The sequence below is a fragment of the Electrona antarctica genome (genome assembly GCF_951216825.1).
Source record: "Electrona antarctica genome assembly, chromosome: 17".
Lineage (NCBI taxonomy): Eukaryota > Metazoa > Chordata > Actinopteri > Myctophiformes > Myctophidae > Electrona > Electrona antarctica.
In genome coordinates this window covers 20959803-20979633 of record NC_136798.1, presented here as the reverse complement: position 1 = coordinate 20979633, position 19831 = coordinate 20959803, and the positions used below count along the sequence as shown (strand labels likewise).

The window sequence follows — 19831 nt, the reverse complement described above, 5'->3', positions numbered from 1 at the left end:
AGCTATTGCTTCATATGGGTGAAAAACAACGCATGCAGGGCGCCCGCATTGCAAGGCTCTGGCCTTACGGCGCATCACGTGCTCGAGTCCCGTTCATGACGACCTTTGCTGCATGATGTCTCTCCCCATCTCTCTTTCCTGTCATTCTTCACTTGTATGATCTATCAATAAAGGCAGACAAGGCAAAAAACAAATCTTTAAAAAAGAAGAAAAAAAGAAAAAGAAAATAACACATGCAGCTTGGAATTGCACTAGGAACCTTCAACCTACACATGGTTACATTTTATGTTTATTTTTATTTTTTTGTCATAGCACAACAGGTGAAGTAGTGCAGCTGGATGCAAATAGTCTGCCAAAATACGCCAAATATTCTAAACTTTCCGAGATTCTGCCAATAATCAAACAAAGAATCACGTGACGTTGATCCCCTTCCCCTCATTCTAGGACATGACGTATGTGTAGGCAATAGGCATGTGTTAGTTCCAGACTAATCTACGCAGTGAGTGTGTGCCAGTGATATTAGTCTGGCCATGCCATGCAGGCTATGTTGGGACATGATGATATATTGTGTCCACCATGCTAATGCTTAATGTCTCATCAGGCTGGAATTAGACCATTCAACCATGTGTGCCTATACACACGCACGCGCGCACACCCACCCACACACACAATGGGCTCATGCCATAGAGTAGGCTCATGCACACTACTTACTTCTGGGCCCCTTCCCTATACTTGCCTATAAGTGTTACCGATATTAACGCTCTGTTCCATTTAGTGTACAGTGGTTCTCAAACATCTTAATTTCAAGGACTCCCGTAACTCTGAGAGTGTACACGTCCATTCCATTTGTACACTCAGGGGCCATTTGGAACCCACTCAAGGACACTTGACCTCACTGGTGTAGCAGTGTTGATGGAGCACCCTGACTCTGTTTGACCAGAATGGAACAGAGCCTTCATTAGTATCATCGGGTAACACCTATGAAGGAAGTATAGGGAAGGGGCCTAAGCTTAGCCCAAGATCTTTCCAAAATGGCATGTGCACATAGAGCCCATTCGATTTTGTGTGTATAGCAAAAGTATCAACTGCAATTAATGAAATAGTAATTTAAGTAAAAGTCCGGAAATCTAAATGTACTTGAGGAAAAATACAAAAGTATGTTCGTATCAACTATCAAAATGTACTTAAAAGTACCAAAAGTAAAATAGCATGCTCGAATGAGTCTTAAAATGTTTAAAAATCCTTTGAAAATAAAAATCTACAAGCTCATAAGCTTCTGAGCTTACTGTAAGGTATTTTCAAATTGCCAAAGTATAAGAAGGGATTTAATCAAAATCTACAAAGTAATACAAAAATAATCTATTGATTGTAGTGGAGTAAAAGTAGGCCCACAATATTTTCCTTTGAGAAGTCCGTAGTCGAATACAAATTATTGGAATTTGGAAAATACTCCAGCAAAGTGTAAATACAAAAATATATAAATAAGTACAGTACTAGGCAGTGGCACATCTGAGTTTGCCAGTTTAACTTTTATTTTGAAAAGTAGGCCGGGACACTGACACTGGTAGCCTATAGTTGTTGCTGCTTCTGCCAGCTTCACATACGTGATGCTGCTGCTGCTACAAACACACACACGCACACGCACACGCACACACAGCATCTTGGTGGTGGGAGAGGCTTAAATATCATTGGAATAAATGGCTCTCAGCATCAAGACAGCGATGGTCCTCCTCGCTACAGCATGTTAGACTATCTATGTTCACGTCAACAACAGGGGAGAAAATGGGCGAGGAAACCACATGCTCCGTGAGTTGTTGTTGAACATTATGATGAGAGGAATGAAACGGATCCATTTATTCTATGATAGCTACCATGATGTCAATTAGCCTACCGTAGTGTAGGCTAGTATATCCTATCCACCCATTAAACTTTAATGCACTGGCACACTGCGTCATTTCAACGCATGCTGCTCATTACTGTATGTAGGCGTATCCCAATGAATTGTTGTCTTGTCTTGACATGATAAAAGTAAATATCTGCAAAGTGAAGTGTAGTGCAAACCCAGACGTGGATGTAGAGGTTTACATTTAGATTGAAATGTAAACAAGGGTGTGACAGACAGATTGAGAGACTTCACACCCACACCATGCGGCTTAATTACACTTGCACCATTTGTTAGAGCTTTGGACCAATATAGATATAATGGACTGGACCTATAGGCTACTGTATATTTTATTTGAGATCAGCGCCTGTTTGGACAAAATACAGATTTGTATAGGCCTAAACCGGTTTATTTAAAACTATTAGGCTATAGGTTAATTGGCCAATATTTATACAATAATTGACATTATATATCCCAAATAATTCATGCAGATATTTCCACAAAAAACTGAATTCATATAGAACTTTTATTCTTTTCAGAGACAGGTCTGGAGCACATTTTGTCCTGCATGACTCCATATAGCTCATTCATGTGTGGTGCCAATTACTATTGAGTGGAGTTTAAAAGTCAGATGTCTAATATTGAAATCTGAATCTATACTATAATATACCAAATTATGCAATTGAATGTAGCTAACTTAAAATAACTTAAGTAAGCATTGCCAAGCCATTTAATAGGGCCGTAGGAGCCTATCTCCTGTTTCCTTGGCGTGAGGCAGCTTGATGTACAAGTACACGCCCTGGACCTGATGATGTGGGTATGACGCATGGACCCCCACACACACACACACACACCCCCCGAGTCTTTGGTATGACCCGTCCTGGCGGGGGATCGAACCCCGACCTCCCATGCAGTCCCAGGGTGGACACTAACCACAACTTGCCACTGAGCTGGTGGAAATGGAATCTACGTAGTTATTAAATGACAAATGTTGGCTATTTGTAGAATGATACACACTGTATGCTTTAGTTTAGTCTAGTCTACTGGTGCTATCTTGGGGTTTATGCATGTCATGTGGTGTGCTTACACAAGGATATTTCCATGAATTGTTGAGTTACAAATGGAAAGCATTCCCCATTGTAAATCTGTCCATCTGTCTTTCTCTCTCTCATTCCCTGTCCCTCCTCTCTCTCTCTCTCTCTCTCTCTCTCTCTCCCCCACACACTCCTCTCCCCACACACACAGTCCTGGGTTGATCAATGGAAACCTCGGTGAAAGCAGCTGAGGTGATATCATCATCCCCTCAGGCCGGCGGTGTGCCTCCTCTATCCCCGGAGCAGAGCGCTGGCAGCCAGGCAGCGTCCTCACCCGCTCCTCAGGCTCCAGCCCAGGCCCACTTCTCTTCCAGAGCCTCTGGGGACCACCTGGAGGACATGAGCAAGAGGCTGGAGGACATCCTCAGTACATACGGATCGGCGGCCTCCCTCATGGACAAGGTACATTACTGTAGTAGCCCAAGCCTATAGGTAGGTAGGGCTGTCACGGTTACACAATTAACCCATTTAGACTTGAGGTAGACTCTACAAATGCCTTCTAAATCCTGACAGTTTTCTGAAAAACCTCCCAGCAAGCCAAATGACGTCATGATGACGTCCTCCGGTGACTCCGGTGACGTTCAGAACTGATCCCAGCCAATATGGAGATGATCTTTACGTTATTTCCGAGACGTCTTCACCAGTTGAAATAATATAGCTTATTCTGGGCCAGATCTGACTAGTTATGCTATGACTTAAATTGATCTGGCCTCGATCGGAGTAATCGGACTCTCTGATTCATCCAGGAACGTCCGTCTTAGTGGGCAACATTTATATTCGTCCAGGTCCTGACATTTTCATGTCAAGGACCCCAAAAATATATGTAATTGGTCGCCGACCCCCATCTGAAAATATGTTGTTCCAGGGACCCCCCAGAAGCAAGGTTTTGAGTTAAAACGTTCGCTCTGAATATATATTCAAAGTTTTGTGCCACATTTTCATGATTTTTCAAAAATAGCAGGTCTATCAGCTCATAGCGCAGCACACGCTATGAGCTTGTAGATCTGCTATTTTTCAATAGCTTAAGTATAACATAATGCTTAAAACACCAACTCCAACTCCCGACTCCGTCCTGAATGGGTTAAGTTGGCGATTCATCATTGTCACACAAATTATTTGCGAGGGTTAGGGTTAATAATTTAATTGTGTTTTTGGCATTGGAAACTGGAACATTATGAATAGAAATCACAATTCCATTTGCCTTTTAGGCTTCACAATAAAATAGTGTACACACAGGGCATATATGACAAATAACTGAAATATACCAAGACATTACTGGCATTTATTATACATTTATACTTAAAAATGGCTGATCTACAATCAGCTGATCTACAAGCTTACAACGCATCACGAAGTGACGCGTTGTAAGAACAGCTATTTCTGCTTTTTGAGGGGCACTAGTCCCTCCTATGTCCAGCCTTTAGTGTGCGTGTGTACACAAACTTTGTCCTAACACAAATGCCATTGACAATGAATGGAGAATTTAAGTCATATGTGGATGAGCAAATCGGCTTTTCTAAACAGTGAAACTGTTTTAATTCAGCTCGGGGGCTTATACCTGTGTGTGTATATACTGTATATAATATTTATACATCACATACATTCAGTTGTCATCTTACATGATCATGGTGAAAAGATGAGTTTTTTTAAACATTGTATCATGGTTAAAAGATAATAACATAAACAAGTTGACAAATTAATTCATGAAGAAGTATATTCATTTTTTATTGGATGATGTACGATGACAAGAGCGCCCCTCACTTCACACGGGTGTGATTTTTAGATATTAATGCACAGTCCATAGCCCCAATGGGGGCTTATAAGCAGTAGTTTTTGATTGATTGATTGATTGAATACTTTATTAACAGTTTGCATGGACAAGCACAGGGAAGTACAGTACAATAAAAGGTCTGCTAAAAGGATTTATCCAAGGAACCTAATGGTTTGTTGTTTCCATTGGGGTCCTACTCCTATTGTAATCAATTCATCGAAACATTTAATGATTTGGTTGGAATTGTAACTAGAAACTAGAATTGTAACTATAAAGGGTTAGTCTCTCTGGCACCCAGGCTCCCTCCATCTTTCTGTCAGTATGGTGAGGGTAATGGGGGAAGGACTGTCATTAAATTAAAGTATAATATAATATAGTATAACAATAATATGAAAGGCCTAGCGTTCACATTCTGGCATGCCTTGCCATGACACTGTTGCACTTCGACGTGCACTGGTGCAGTGAAAGGCTGTGTCCGCTCTTCCGTTTTTAGACTTGGCAAATATATTTAGCTTTGCATGCTGTGAACTCGCTCAAAATAGGACTGGACATAATAATCTTTATGAACGTCACCATTAAGTCCAACGACACTACTTCACAAATGTTGGTGTGACTAAGGGATTCGCTGCAAAAAATAAATATATATTATATTTTTTTACATTATCAACTATTATGCAAGTTTGACGAGTTGGCATTTCTGTCTGGAGCCTTGGCTTGTGCATAATTATTGTTGTATGCCTTTAGCCGAAAGGACAGGGTCATTGTAATTGGCTAGTAGTGCAGATCCTATATGCCGGGCTGGCAGCTTGGCTAGTCCTATAGCATTTTGGAGTAGGGGTGGGCGATATGGAAAAATCACACCTGTGTGAACTGAGTGGTGCAACTCCCCTCTCCCCCTAACCCCCCCCCCCCCCCCACCCCACCCCCTCTCTCTCTCATTAGCAGGCAGTGCAGCACTATCTCTCTCTCTCTGTTTCTGGCACAACAGCGCCACTTTTGCCCCTACTGCTATAGTCACATAGGTTAACACAGACATTGCTGTTCCTTGAAGTGGTTGCACCACTCAAAAATATAATATCACAATATTGTTTTACCAAAACAATATTATAATTTCACCAAAAAAGAACATATTAGTTGTTGACTGATTACAACAAATATTCAGGGATTTTAGGTCCTTGGCCTGCACAAGAAATGTGATGCTGATTGTCCCAGTAGTATGCGAGATTAGCTGCAGACAGACACACACAACAGATACACAGACACACAGCGATCGCAGTATTTCCACCTGCCTGAATAATAACTACGGCTGTCAAAATAACTGAGTTAGCTGAGTTAATTAATTTGTAAAATGTAACGCAAATTAATCCATACCTAGATGACCTGCCCCATACATCCCATAATCCCATCCACTCTGCACTCTGGTATCTGATGGCTGATAAATCCAAACGACATGTAAAGAGAAGCCCTATCTAGCCCTATCTGGATGGGGAAAAAACAGTTGGTTATTGCCATAAAAGGCTGCTCAATTTACATTGGCAGCGGCTCAAATCACATACACTAGCGGGATGCGAGACATGGAGAGAGAGCAAGAGAGCTAGAGTGTCACTTATCTTTCGGTTCTGACAACAGAACATGGCATATTTTGGACATAGTTGAATGGTGATTAATCATTATTAATACATTTTTAAGCTGTGATTAATCTGATTTAAAGTTTTTCATCATTTGACAGCCTTAATACCGGTAATAACGTTTTGTTTTGAACACCTCAGACGGTGGTGGTGAAGACAGACGAAGACAGGATGGAGGCGGAGCCAAGCGATGATGTCACCATCGCCAAGGAAGCAGGTGGGACAGGGATAGAGGCATGATGTCAGGCCACGTCATAATCAATCACTGTTTCTCAACGTCCGGTCCAGGGGTCCAAATTCCCGCCCAGTTTCAACTGAAAATGAATTTGTTCAGAACCGTAAAGGTTGGTTTGGAACTGGTTCCGTGAAAGCACCACGGTTCCAAGAATCTAGAAAGGAACCAGTTCTAGAACCAAAGTTATTTTGGTGGAAAAGGGGGCCTCAGAGTTCAATTAACACTTGTTGTGACCCCCAACTGGGCGTCTGTGACCTATATCAAACCGGGCCTCCTTGAAATTCAAGGAGGTTGAGAATCACTGACAACATGATGACATTAAATAAAATCAAACAAGACAACTTCTAACAAACTCTCTTCTGTATGCGTGCGTGCGTGTGTGTGTGTGCGTGTGTGTGTGTGTGTGTGTGTGTGTGTGTGTGTGTGTGTGTGTGTGTGTGTGTGTGTGTGGTACAGGCAATGTCATGCAGAGTCTGAACAAGTTGTCTTCTCCAGATGAGAAACTGGAAGTTCTGGTCAAAAAGTACTCTGAACTGGTGAGTGCATCATTCCACAAACAAACATGTACACCTACAATACACTTGCTGTATTAGGACTCCATTCCGCCACTGTCGGAGAACTTGTATGTTCAAAACAAACAAAAGTGATCGGAAATCGGCTCCGATCACACGATCCGATCGGATTTGTAATTGTAATGTAAATCTCAAAGAAAGATGTATAAGCAGTGAGAAACTTGTAAAAACTGTTTATGCTAGTTCTGGTCAAACAAAGACTATAGTCACACTCAGAGGCGTGAAAGACACCTATGATAAAAACAAAGGAAATGTAACGCCTGCTATGCATGATGGCATAGCTGTCTGTAGTACTCTCTCTGAATGAGAGAGATACTCTTTAAGAGTTTTAACTTGACTTCAGTTCTATAAGCTGTAGAACTGTATTCACTCTAATTAACCAATACATCATTATTTTGCTATGATTCCATGCTTTCATAGAAAGAAAAAGAAAACACTGACAGTCATTCTAATATAAGTATAGTCACATTTTGCCTTTCAATAATTGAAAGGCAACACAACAGACTAGACTAGAGTGACATACATTAGGATATTTGCTATTGTGATATGGCATACCGGTAAGTAAATATAAAGATCGGATCGGTAAAGATCAGTATTGGTATGTCTCAAAATCAAATGATCGGAATCGGATCGAGAGCAAAGAAACGTGATCGGGACAACCCTACCCCCCAGGGGTCCTTGAGAGAGTTTCAGGGGGTCCCTATACTAGCTAAATGATAGATAGGAACCAAATAGACCCTTATGGGTCTGTAACTCAGAGTGTACAAATGGAACGGGTCCATTTGGTTCCATTTGTACACTCAGAGTTAAATCAACACAGATTTTACAATTTAAATTGAGGTCCCAGAGATAGAAATGCTATTAAATAGGGGCCCGTAGACTAATGCATGTCAAACTACGGGTCCTTGAAATTAAAATGGTTGAGAATCACTGCTCACTGAGCCATACAATCTTTCAAATGAGGGTCCGCAGGCTAATAAATGTTGATTTGGGGGTCCTTGACATGAAAACGTTTGAGACGCAATGCAGTACTGTATGTAAAAGTATCCCCGACCACGAAGTCACATTTCACAAATACTAGAACAGTGCCCGTTGAGGGGTGATCAGGTGTGATCAATTGGCTAAAGGGCGAGGTTGCGCATCATTGTGATGTCAGAGCACCATTGTGATGTCAGAACAGGCCAGCTCCATACGTATATGGAGATCTAGGGGTGATCTGGATTTGTTGGGCCTTGTCCGATCTCCATTTATGAAGATCATGACACTGACCTCATTTATGATCTCCATATATGAAGACACTGACCTCGTCAAACCCTGGATTTAGGCCCTGGCCGGAGCGCGGGCAGGTGGTTTTTGTACTGGTTCTGGACAACCGGCGATCCGACGGACTTGACACCGGGCACTGCACTCCCTGTGGGGGTGTGGAGCGCATGTGTCAAGTTGAAGGCGGTGGGCCAAATGGTTCTCAAGTTACGTGGATTACAGACATACACACACATAGACATGGTGCATTTATAGATAGATAGATGTATCTTTGTTTCGTCATCAGGCTGAAGCGCGGCGTGCGGACGACAAGCGGCAGCGCGCCATGCAGCAGAAGCACTCTGCGCTGCTCCGGGAGAGGGAGAACCTCCAGGCGGAGAACAGCAGGAGCATCCTGGCTCGCAGCAAGATGGAGGCACTCTGCAGAGAGCTACAGAGACAGAACAAGAGCCTCAAGGTATAGGAGATAGGGTGCAGATTCTGGCCTGGGGAGGGGGCAGATTTTATATGGCCCGCGGCTTCTTTCCTGAAATGTATTATTGACAGCCCACCGGTATAGTCATGTGAAATTCATACGCATGACTAGATCTGCTATTTTCAAAAGATTTTTATGCATTTCATACATTTGAAAACTTGTGAGAAAATCAGCATGAGTATTATTTTGATGCAAATACATTTGTGCTTTTACTAATACCAAACTTGCAACAGACCATTTCTACAAGGGTTTTGATACTTTTACTTAAGTAAAAAGAATATGTGAGTACTTCTTCCACCACTGCCCCTATCCTAGCTCAGCCTCTCTCCTATTCTCACCCTATCCCTCCTGCCACCCACCTCCTGCCACCCACCTCCCCCTCTCACCTCCCCCTCTCACCCCCCTCCCCAGGAGGAGACCCTGCAGCGGTGCAGGGAGGATGATGAACGGCGGTCGGAGATCAGCACTCACTTCCAGAACACGCTGACGGACATCCAGGCCCAGATCGAGCAGCACAGCAACCGCAACACCAAGCTATGCGGCGAGAATGCCTTGCTGGCCGACAAGCTGGAGAGCCTCATGCACCAGTACGAGAACCGAGAGGAGGTACGTACTGCACAAGAAAGCGCGGATGACGTTCGCTTATTATTTCATGAACAGAACTGGGACGATAGGGTTCATGTGGTTAAGTGCTGTTGAAGCCACGGTCATCATTGTTTTTGTGTGTGTGTGTGTGCGTGTGCGTGTGTGTGTTTGCCCGTGTGCGTGTGCGCGCACAGAGTCTGGAGAAGCTGAACAAGCATCGTGACCTGCAGCTGAAGCTGTCTGACACCAGGCTGGAGCAGTCCAATGCTCTGCTTGCAGAGGCAGAGGAGAAGCACAAGAGAGAGAAGGAATACGTGAGTTCCCCCTCATCATGGTACACAACAACACATCAGAGATCACACACAATCCAGGCGTTGACACTAAGGCTTACCCACCTGCCCCTGGCAGGTAAATAAAACTTTCGGGCAGGTGGAGTCTGCTTTCAGGTTGCCCGACCGGGCAAGTGCTCGTTTGAGAGGGGGACGCAACTGTCTATAGTCTATACTCTATAAACACAACATGAGATATCTGTCTAAACACCTGAACGTGGACATAGCGCTCTGTCTTCTGGTGTGTGGAATGTAAAATTCCAGCACTGTTTACCTATAATGTGCTGTTTTCACTTCTAAAAAAAGAAAAATGGTTACATTGAATTCACATTTTACCTAGCATTTTGTAATGGACAATTTACTTTTCAGGCAAGTAACATGACCTGTACTTGCCTGACGGGCAAGTGCCTTTGAGACCTTAGTGTCAACACCTGTTCAATCACACATCACACATAAGAGAGAGAAGGAGTGAGTTACTTCTCATCATTCATGGTACACGCAACACGTCCTCATCGACGCTGTTGGGTGGGAACCTTGTATGTCCAAAACTGTTACTTTTTTTGGGAAATAAACGTAATGCTGCATTCACATGGAATCAGGCAAGCGGTAGATGGCAAACCGGACTTCATTTTAGTGGACGGGAGCAGGACTGTAAATGGAACAGGACGGCACGGCAGCCAGAACCGGTGACGTAACGGCAGACGGCATCAATGTTAAAATATTTAATCTTTTTACAATTCCATGCCGTCTAGCAGGTTTTGCCGTTTGCCGTCTACCACTTGTCTTATTCCATGTGAATGCAGCATTAGGCATTTAATTACGGGTGGAGAGGGGGCATTAAAATGTTGAAATATGGAGGTACAGTACAAGGTTTCTGCCCAGTGAACAGTGACAATATTCAGTCAAATACACCAGCAACTCAACTAACCGAGAAAGCATCTGTGTCATTTTAGATTTTTGCTTTGACTATTCAAACATAGCAGATATACAAGTTTACAGCTGCTATTTTTGAACATTTTCAGAAAAGAAATACTTGACTTAATGGGTTAAATGACACATTTCACACAGTCATCCATTAAATAAAGTTTAATCATTAAATATTTTCATGTTTTTTGCAAATTTGTGATTCTACATTTCTTTCAGCTACAGTAGGGTGATTATTTTCTACTGTATTTGTATCATTTTAAAGCTACAGTCCAGAAGTCTTATGTCTGTTGTCTCCCTCTCCTGACGGAGAGGGGTAATTGCAACAGGGGTCATTTACAATTAAATTACATCCATGGCACTATTTTTCGTCACTGCCTATACCCCTTATCTATAAACTTCTTTGCCTTTTTTACTATTTTGAAAAACGTTGACACGTTGTGAGCTTGTAGATCGGCTATTTGAACTGTTCAAAAATGTTTTTCAAAATAGTAAAAAAAAAAGGAAAATAAGTTTAGGGATATGGGGTAAGGCACTGAAGGCAGTTGGTTAAAAATAATGTTTTATTCATTAGAGTCGGTCCTGGGTTGTGGCTTTAATCATTAATTCACTTTATGCATTTACTTTTTAAAATGCTATATAAAGGTTATTATTATAATTGTTGTGTAGAGTGGTATTTTCGGGTAGAATGTCTATGTATATATGTCAATATAGTCAAGAACAATATCATAAGCGTCCTTAATTATGGAAAATATCCATATCAAAGTGTTTATTGGAGAATATTCGAGCGGAGACACGGCACTTACAACAGTGCGACGGCCAGGCCTCCTGGCCTGATCAACCGTAATATCCCGTTCTTCCCGAGGTGAGGTTAATGAATAATACTGGTCCAATGCGATGCTGCCATAGCCTGGTAAACCAACCCCGGTCACGTGAATTCACATTATCGTGTGCCTTCTGCAGAGCGGTCTGGCGACTCTGGCCCCAAGCGCTGGGCGGGCGTTTGTCAGAAACCAAACAGTGGAAGAGCCAATCGGCGTCTGCGCTCAGGGCCCTTGTGATTGACAGATGCTGATTGGCTCTTCCACTTTTTTGCTTTCTACAAAACGCCCACCCAGCGCTTGGCGCCAGGCCGGTGCAGCAGTGTACATTTTGTCGACTAAAACTATGACGAAAAAATGTTCGTCGACTACCTTTTTTCACTGACAAGTGAGAGGCTTATTGTCGGTATCAGCCAGGGTGTGGGAGTTTCAATGCGCTGGCTAGACCACAGTCTATCCCCGTTTCAATGCGCTAGACCAGTGGTTCCCAAACCTTTTCATGTAAAGGACCCCCAAATTGACACTAATTAGCCCCGCGGACCCCCATTTGAAAATATATGCCAGGGACTATGAGAGAAGATTTTGAGAATCCATCTCCCAGAGGGAGATGGATTGCTGAGGTGGAGCGCAACACCTACCATCAGCTCCCAGCACTTATACCACACGACATCAAGCCATGCTCCTCATACGCTGAGTTGGCGGTGCTTGGATTCGAACCCATGACTTTGGGGTCGAAAGTTGAGTGCTCTACCGACTACCCGGACACAAAACAGGCCAGTTTTCACTGACAAAACAAAATAAAAACTAAACAAAAATGAAAAAATCACACCTGTGTGAACTGAGTGGTGCAACTACACATTTATTGTTATAGTTACTGTGATGTCAGTGACGTCACATACTAACCATAGCAACCATGCTCGTTTTCTTGGTTGCTAACCATAGCAACCATGCTCGTTGTTTTGGTACGAACAAACACGGGTACACGGGTACAAAGCCAGTTGTTGGAGTGGTTTGCACCACTCAAAAATTACTAAAAGTAAATCAAATTTTGGTGTCAAAATCAACACTGGTCTGCAGAAGGCGTACACATGAGATACATCTACCCGGAAATACACAAAAATTGTGTTGTGGTGACGTCATGATGATTGTGTTGTGGTGACGTCATGATGATTGTGTCTTTTGTAGTCTGTGCATAACGCCCTAGACTGACTGTGATTGTATACTGTCTCTGTCATAGTTACTTAGGGAGGCTATTGACAAAACAAAGAAATGCTACGCAATGAAGGAACAGGAGCTGTCCATGAAGAAGAAGGTAAATGAATGCCTCTCTCTGATCCAACTGTCTCTCTGTCCTATAACTATAGTTACTGGTACAGGCCGCTGAGTGGAAACTGCAAGCTCAGCAACTCAATGAGCATGGGACTATGATGCAGGCTCAGGTGAATATCACAAAGAAATTATGATACAAAAGCAGCAAAGCAGTTCCTTTTAATGTCAGTGGTTCTCAAAACGTGTTTTCAGCGTGAGTTCCAAAAGTTTCCATAAACTTAGAAAAATACATTATGAATGAAGTCCCATTTCTAAAATAGTGAAAATAGCTGATCGACGTGACGGAATGTGACGTGTTATGAGCTTGAACATCGGCTATTTTCAAATAAAAATAAATTATGGAATCTTTTTAGATTTATATATTTTTATTTTTTTAAATTCTTTTGGCAACATAGAATATGTACTCAATGGGTTCCGACCCATTTTGGGAAACACTGCTTTACAGTAATAGTAGTAGTAGTAGTAGTCTCGAGAACAGAGAAATGGTAGAAACAGCGTCCACTCAAACTGGGATGAATACTGTCCTGTACAGGTCTACAGTAGGATATGTACTAAGTACCAACCTCTGAGCTACATCTTGGGCTCAAATCGCAGCATTGATTTGCCACGCAACTCTGTGCAACATGCAACTACTTGCAACCAGTATCTGCATCCCTAATGGCAGTTACAAGAAGTTACATTGGGTGTGGTTTGTTTAAAATAGCCAACTTACTGTACAATCTCGATAGTTGTAGAGGGAACGTTGGTTATTGCACGGATTAACTCCTGAGCAATGTGGAGCATGGACATAATTCTTGACTAATGTGGCATAGTCACTGCAGTGTGACATCTTGCAGTGGAATGTTGTACAAAGTCTCAATGTGGTTAAGATGAATCTTAACCACTTGCATCTTAACCACTTGAACCCTATCATCCATAATCTGTGGGGAACATTAGGCAAAAATATTTTGGCGAAGAAATTTGTAGAGGGGGCGGGGGGGGGGGGGGGGGGGGGGAGTGGTCAAAGTATAGTAACTCATGTCTGTTTGACTAAGAATAGAGGGTTAAAGTGGTTAAGGCTGACTATGTGTATCAACATTACTTCAAATGTCTCTCCAGTTTTCAGGTTTGATGACTTGTTTTACCCAAAATTGAATTCATTTCCTGGGTTGATTTTTACACGTCCAATGTTTAGTTTTACTGTTATGAAAACCAGTGATAGAAACTATTATTTACGTGCTGTATGCAGTTCACAGTAGTTGTTAAATGTCAGTCATGTTTAAGATGTTTTACAAGTCAACGAGGACCTCACGACAGTTGGGTGTCCTACATCCCTAAATGGCTAATACGATTATTATAGAAAGAGTTGAATTAGTTTAGTTGGTTGAAATTGACAGTAGAGCAGTAGAGTCGAATTGACAAACATTTGACTTGACAATTGCAGATACTTTCCTAGCTGATGGCAGTGTAGTTGTACTTTAGCTAGAAAAGAAGCCTGTAGCTCAGTCTGTCTGTCTGTCCACAGTTGACCCTGTATTCCCAGAAGTTTGACGAATTCCAGATCACCCTGTCCAAGAGCAACGACATCTATGTCAGCTTCAAACAGGAAATGGATAAGGTAGGTTGTCACCGTGGGTGGGGATGGGTCATTAGGCCATGTATATTCTGATATAATAACAATTAGACAATTAGATTTCATCCCATGGGGTAAATTCAGCTGAGTGCTGCCCACAGAGGAGCGCAGGGGGGGTGAGCAGTTAGGTTAAATGTCTTGCTCAGGGACACCTTGTCACATCACTGGGTCCGGAAATAGAATCTGGCACCTTCTAAATTCCCTGGCTTGCTCTCTACCCATTCAGCTATGGCTGCAGTGGATCTCAAAGTGGGTGCTGTGACGCAAGTCCAGGAGTGCCTCAGAAGAACACTTTAATAATATCTGGAATTGATCAATATAACTTCAGTTTAACCACTTAAACCCTCCTCCTCGCCAAAAATAGCAGATCTACAAGCTTGTGGGCTTCTGGATCTGCTGTTTTTCGGTGAATGTTCCCCCCAGAATAGGGATTGCTGATGCAAGTGGTTAAATGTCAAGTGTAACGTTATTTGTCGTAATGGAAACTGCTATTCTCTCAAATTTTCTCAAGAGGAGCACTCCTGATTAATGTCACTTTCATATGCATAGGCATTGGAAAAGACACGGCCACAATCGTTTAGCAGAGGCGTCTCACTCATGTGTAGCGCTCTGGACATAATGCAAAGCTCTCACTCAGAAAGATATTTTTGTTTGGCCCCATGCTGTCCGTCTGTTTACTCTGTTAGCAATATATAAAGTTGTGGAGGTTCTTGAAAGTGGATACAGACCATCCTTTACTAACTATGTCATGTGCGATGCAGTCAGAACATTCTTTAAATGTGAAACATGTGGTTGTTTTAGATGACGGGGAAGATGAAGAAACTGGAGAAGGAGTCCACTGTGTGGAAGACGAGGTTCGAGAGCTGCAACCAGGCTCTGGCTGGCATGATTGAAGAGGTATGTACTTTACGGTGATGCTGTTGTCATACGAAGTCACCTTTCAATGTTATGTCTGTGTTATGTCAACTGTTTAAGACCCCCACACCCCATAACTCAGAGAGTTACAGGTTCATTGATTCTATTTTTCACTGTGTAACAGAAAGAAGTGCAAGTCAGTCCAGTTTACGTTTCTGTAACTCTTACTCATGGTATCTAAAATCTCCCCAAAAGGTTTATTTGTCCTTGGGTGGTACATCAGTAAGTTTCATGTCCCCCACAATGTATGGGTTCAAATCCACTGCAGTGCAGCCAGATTGGCCAAGCGTTTAATCAAACACAGAGAAACACGGAGAAAATGGGGGAAGAATAGAGGGTATGCATATGCATAAAGTGAGTGGCAAATCGATTGGCAAACTGAATGGCAAAGTGAGTTTAACGCAGTCAGATAGGACTTTTCTGTTTGGATATATGGGCTGTCAAGGCAAGAACGTAGTTTTTTGCCACTCAGTAGGCGTTCCCGCATAACTTCCGAGTATGATGATGATGTCACGTGCATAACTGCATACCTTCTATAATCAAATTTAAACCAATTTTTTGGACCTGCTATTTGAACGTGATCTCACTATTATTTTCCATTCTCATTGTTCTTGCACCCCATCCCCCTTCTCACCATCACCTTTCTCCCGGCCTGTCGCATTCACTTCACTCATCCATGAATGTATTCTCCCCTTCTCCAGCGGGCGGAGAAAGACAAAGAGTACGAGTCGTTTGTGGAGAAGATCCAGAAGCTGGAGCTGCTCTGCCGGGCGCTGCAGGAGGAGAGGAAGGCCCTGTACGACAAGATCAAGGATGTCCGCTGTGCCAACACCCAGTCCGGCCTCGCGTTCAAGGTCAACATGGGCCTGTCCGAGGAGATCGAGCTGACCATCCCAGCGGTTGCCGTCCCGGCGGAAGCCGCTCCCGCTGCTGGCCTCCTGACCACCGTGGAGATCCAGGAGATCCAGGAGCAAGACCCGGTCCTGACCCAGGGCATGAGCCGCCTGAAGGAGGAGCAGGCCAGGCTGCAGGAGTTCGCAGCCAGCCTGCTGTCCCGCTCCTCTGGTAAATTCTCCTTCTATAGCACTGCCACCCAAGCGTGGAATGCCCTGACCCCCTCCCCCAAAAATGCAGATCACTTGCATCTTTTAAAACAGGCCTGAAAATCAGCAGGCCCAAGGGAGAGGAAATGATCACCCTCCCTTCCTTTTTCCCCTCACTGTATTTACAGTGTTTAATTTTTTACTGTGATGATTAGATTTTTTGTTGCTTTTACCTGTGATGATATTGATTGTGTCTATGAATTGATTGCATAGGGCCTAAATGGAAACAAGACCGCAAGGACTTTTTTGGGTGCTATCCCTTTTGGACTGAGTGTTTGACTGTACTCTGTTGCTGTTTATACATTAATTCTGTCTAATACACTATTCAATCAATCAATTCAATCCTCAGACGTCGAGGAAGACGACGAGTGCGAGGACGATGAAGAGGACGCGCTGACCTCGGTGTTCGCCGGCATTACAAAGCAAAGCCGCGTCCAGAAGAAGACCGCGGCGGAGGAGAGCGCCGTTCCAGAGGCGGTCGACACCAAGCCAGATGAGGAACCGCCGGCAGCTGAAGTGGCCGCCGTGGCCGAGCCCGCTTCAAAGACGGAGATCTGCAAAGAGACAACTGGGTCTCCGATGGCAGCTGCAGAACACGAAGAGCGACCCACCGAATCGGTAGCGGTCACAGCACCGGTGAAGGAGGACACCGGTCTAACTGTTGAGTCAACAACGGATTCCAGACCAGAAGCAGAGGAGGCGCAGCGGCAGCACACACCAATGGTACCAGTACCAGAAGAAGAGAACACACAGCTGTCCCCTGAACCACTGTCGGAGCCCACGGAGGTGGAGTCCAAACCTGCAGAGGAAAAGGTAGGGCAGATGAGGGACAACTTTAAATACAATGACAATGATATCAGTTCAGTTGCATTTGTCATATAATTCTCAGGAAATTACTTAAAGCTGCTATAAGCAATAAAATATTTTAATTACTTTTTTTAAATGTATTCAGACACATCTGAATACATGTGTCTGTCTAGCTGTTTCCAGACCTGGGCAGACAGGCGCGGCTGTTTTCCGCTGTCTGCCAGCGTCTTTTCCGGGTTTTTAGACAGCTGGTGGATGGAAAAGAAGCTCCACCCACGCGGCCGTCGCGGCATTCAGGCGCGTGGCTGGAGCTTCTTTTCCATCCATGATGATAAGAGCGCCCCTCACTTCACACGTGTGTGATTTCTTTCCACATGATTTGAATGTCCAGCATTTATTTTAAAAAGTATTATCCGTTTGCCCTTGCCCTTTTTAAAGGTTGACGCTGAAGTGATGGAAATCGAGCTATCGCCCACGCCAGCGGCGGCGGCGCCACCGGTACAAGAAGAGAAGACCCAGAAGGAGCAGTGTGCTGAACCGGTACAAGAACCAGTACAACAAGAAGCATCGGTCCCTGTCGAGCCAGAAGATGCAGATGGTCCCTCTAAAGGAGCCACTGCCTCAACAACAACAACACAGGCAGACAGAGCCTGCAACAACCCTCAGCAGCCCATCAGGAAGAAGAAGAAAAGGAATAATAAGAAAGTGTAGTTATGTTGGGTTATGACTGTGTATGTTGGGTTATGTGTGTGTGTGTGTGTGTGTGTGTGTGTGTGTGTGTGTGTGTGTGTGTGTGTGTGTGTGTGTGTGTGTGTGTGTGTGTGTGTGTGTGTGTGTGTGTGTGTGTGTGTGTGTGTGTGTGTGTGTGTGTGTGTGTGTGTGTGTGTGTGTGTGTGTGTGTGTGTGTGTGTGTGTGTGTGTGTGTGTGTGTGGTTAAGAACACTGGTTCTCAAAGTTCCTACAGTCATGAGTCCAACACCCTACCCAAAACTCTAACCCTAACCGCACGCGGACGCCACGGGTGATTTTTAACCCGCCACGGGTTAGTTTGAACCTGCAGCACTTGTCAGGAGCCACGGGTGAATTTTAACCCGCAGCATGGGTGTTGTCGAACTAATGACTGTAGGACTGTTGGTCTAACCAACGTATGTACCCCGCGGGGGACCCTCAATGGTTTCTTGCGGGGGTGCCAGGGCGTCCCCCAGCTAAATGGTTCTTAGTTAGGAACCAAACGGAACAGGTTTGGAACAGGTCTGTAGCTCTGAGAGTGTACAAATGGAACCATTTGTAGTAGTAGTAGTAATAGTAGTAGTGGGGGTCTGTGGCGCCAATGCATACCAGACTGGGGGTCCTTGAAATTAAAAACAAAGTTTGAGAACCACTGGGTTAGAGGGAGATACTGTAGTCAGTGTGTGTGGGGGTGTATGTGTTACGGTGGGGGGTTATTTATATTTTATTTGGTCAGGGTGTGTATGTGTTTACCTAGTGCCTTATGACATACTGGGTTTGTCTCAACTGGTGTGAGCAAAGCGCTAGTGTACTGTACGTCTAAACAGGTTCTATACCGGGAGCAGACTGACGACTGAAATGGCCGTGTATTTTTCAGTTTCAGTTTTTCAGCAAGTAAAAGTGGGCCTAGATATGACCCATTGTGGTGGGACTGAAGGAATGAGGAATTAGTAAGTTATATATCGTTGACGGAATAGATGAGGATGATGATGATGATCTTTGAGCTTTAACAAAAAGGAACTGAATACTTTAAGCCTTGCCTTACTTACGCAAGACAAAAAAAATAATCTATGCCAAACCAACATACTGTGTCTTTTCCATTGGAAATCACAAAAAGATGCTACTGAAATAAAAGTGTTTTTGACATAATTCATCTGTGTGTGTTTTTGATCGATTAAAAAAATGCATTTATACATGTTTTAAACGCTGGTTTATTGTAAACCCCGATATAAATCTCTTTCTCTCTTTTTCATGAATTCACATCCATAACTGGGTAACAGAATCGGCTGAATTCATAAAAATAAATGCAGTTTAAAGACTAGTTTGATGGAACACATGGAAAATACAACTTTAGGAGTATTTTTTTGCTGCATGTCAGCCAGCCAGTGCCATGGTGCAGTACACTATTCAAGCCAGAAGATGACGCAATAAGCACGCTGCAAGTGAAGCACATGATGACTAATACCTACCCCCTTTCTGAAACCAGCTCCTCGCCACTCGCTCTACACACTTGCCCTCGATATGCGCGTTCATGCGAGGCTGCGCCATAATAAGTGTCGTCCGAAACCAAGCAGCCTTGAGTGGAAGTGGCTTATAAAGCCCTCAAGAGCGAGTCTGTGCCGATCTAGACTCGATTGCCTTGTGCAGCCCTGCTCTGTGTCCGCATGGAAACCGCGACCTACAGATGTAAGAACCACCACAAATAAATGATAAATAAACTCCTCCTAAACAATCGTCATCTGATGCAGAATAGACAA

The 19831-nt window shown here is 43.6% G+C and overlaps 1 protein-coding gene across 3 annotated transcripts in view; it reads left to right on the top strand.

The window, feature by feature from the left end:
• LOC306941266 (beta-taxilin-like) overlaps positions 1 to 18145 on the top strand; it is an 18714-nt gene extending 569 nt beyond the window's left edge. Inside the window, exons 1-13 of one of the 3 annotated variants that reach the window (XM_079526615.1) lie at positions 1429 to 1806; positions 3128 to 3378; positions 6517 to 6592; positions 7067 to 7146; positions 8732 to 8902; positions 9332 to 9526; positions 9700 to 9819; positions 12944 to 13018; positions 14413 to 14505; positions 15322 to 15417; positions 16137 to 16500; positions 16888 to 17351; positions 17784 to 18145. In XM_079526615.1, coding sequence (XP_079382741.1) covers positions 3142 to 3378; positions 6517 to 6592; positions 7067 to 7146; positions 8732 to 8902; positions 9332 to 9526; positions 9700 to 9819; positions 12944 to 13018; positions 14413 to 14505; positions 15322 to 15417; positions 16137 to 16500; positions 16888 to 17351; positions 17784 to 18056 — 2244 coding nt within the window. In that variant the 5' untranslated portion in view covers positions 1429 to 1806; positions 3128 to 3141 and the 3' untranslated portion in view covers positions 18057 to 18145. Of the gene's footprint in view, positions 1 to 1428; positions 1807 to 3127; positions 3379 to 6516; positions 6593 to 7066; positions 7147 to 8731; positions 8903 to 9331; positions 9527 to 9699; positions 9820 to 12816; positions 12892 to 12943; positions 13019 to 14412; positions 14506 to 15321; positions 15418 to 16136; positions 16501 to 16887; positions 17352 to 17783 lie in introns of those variants that run through there. The other 2 variants (XM_079526616.1, XM_079526614.1) reach the window with 2 other exon arrangements.
• Positions 18146 to 19831: the final 1686 nt, after the last annotated feature.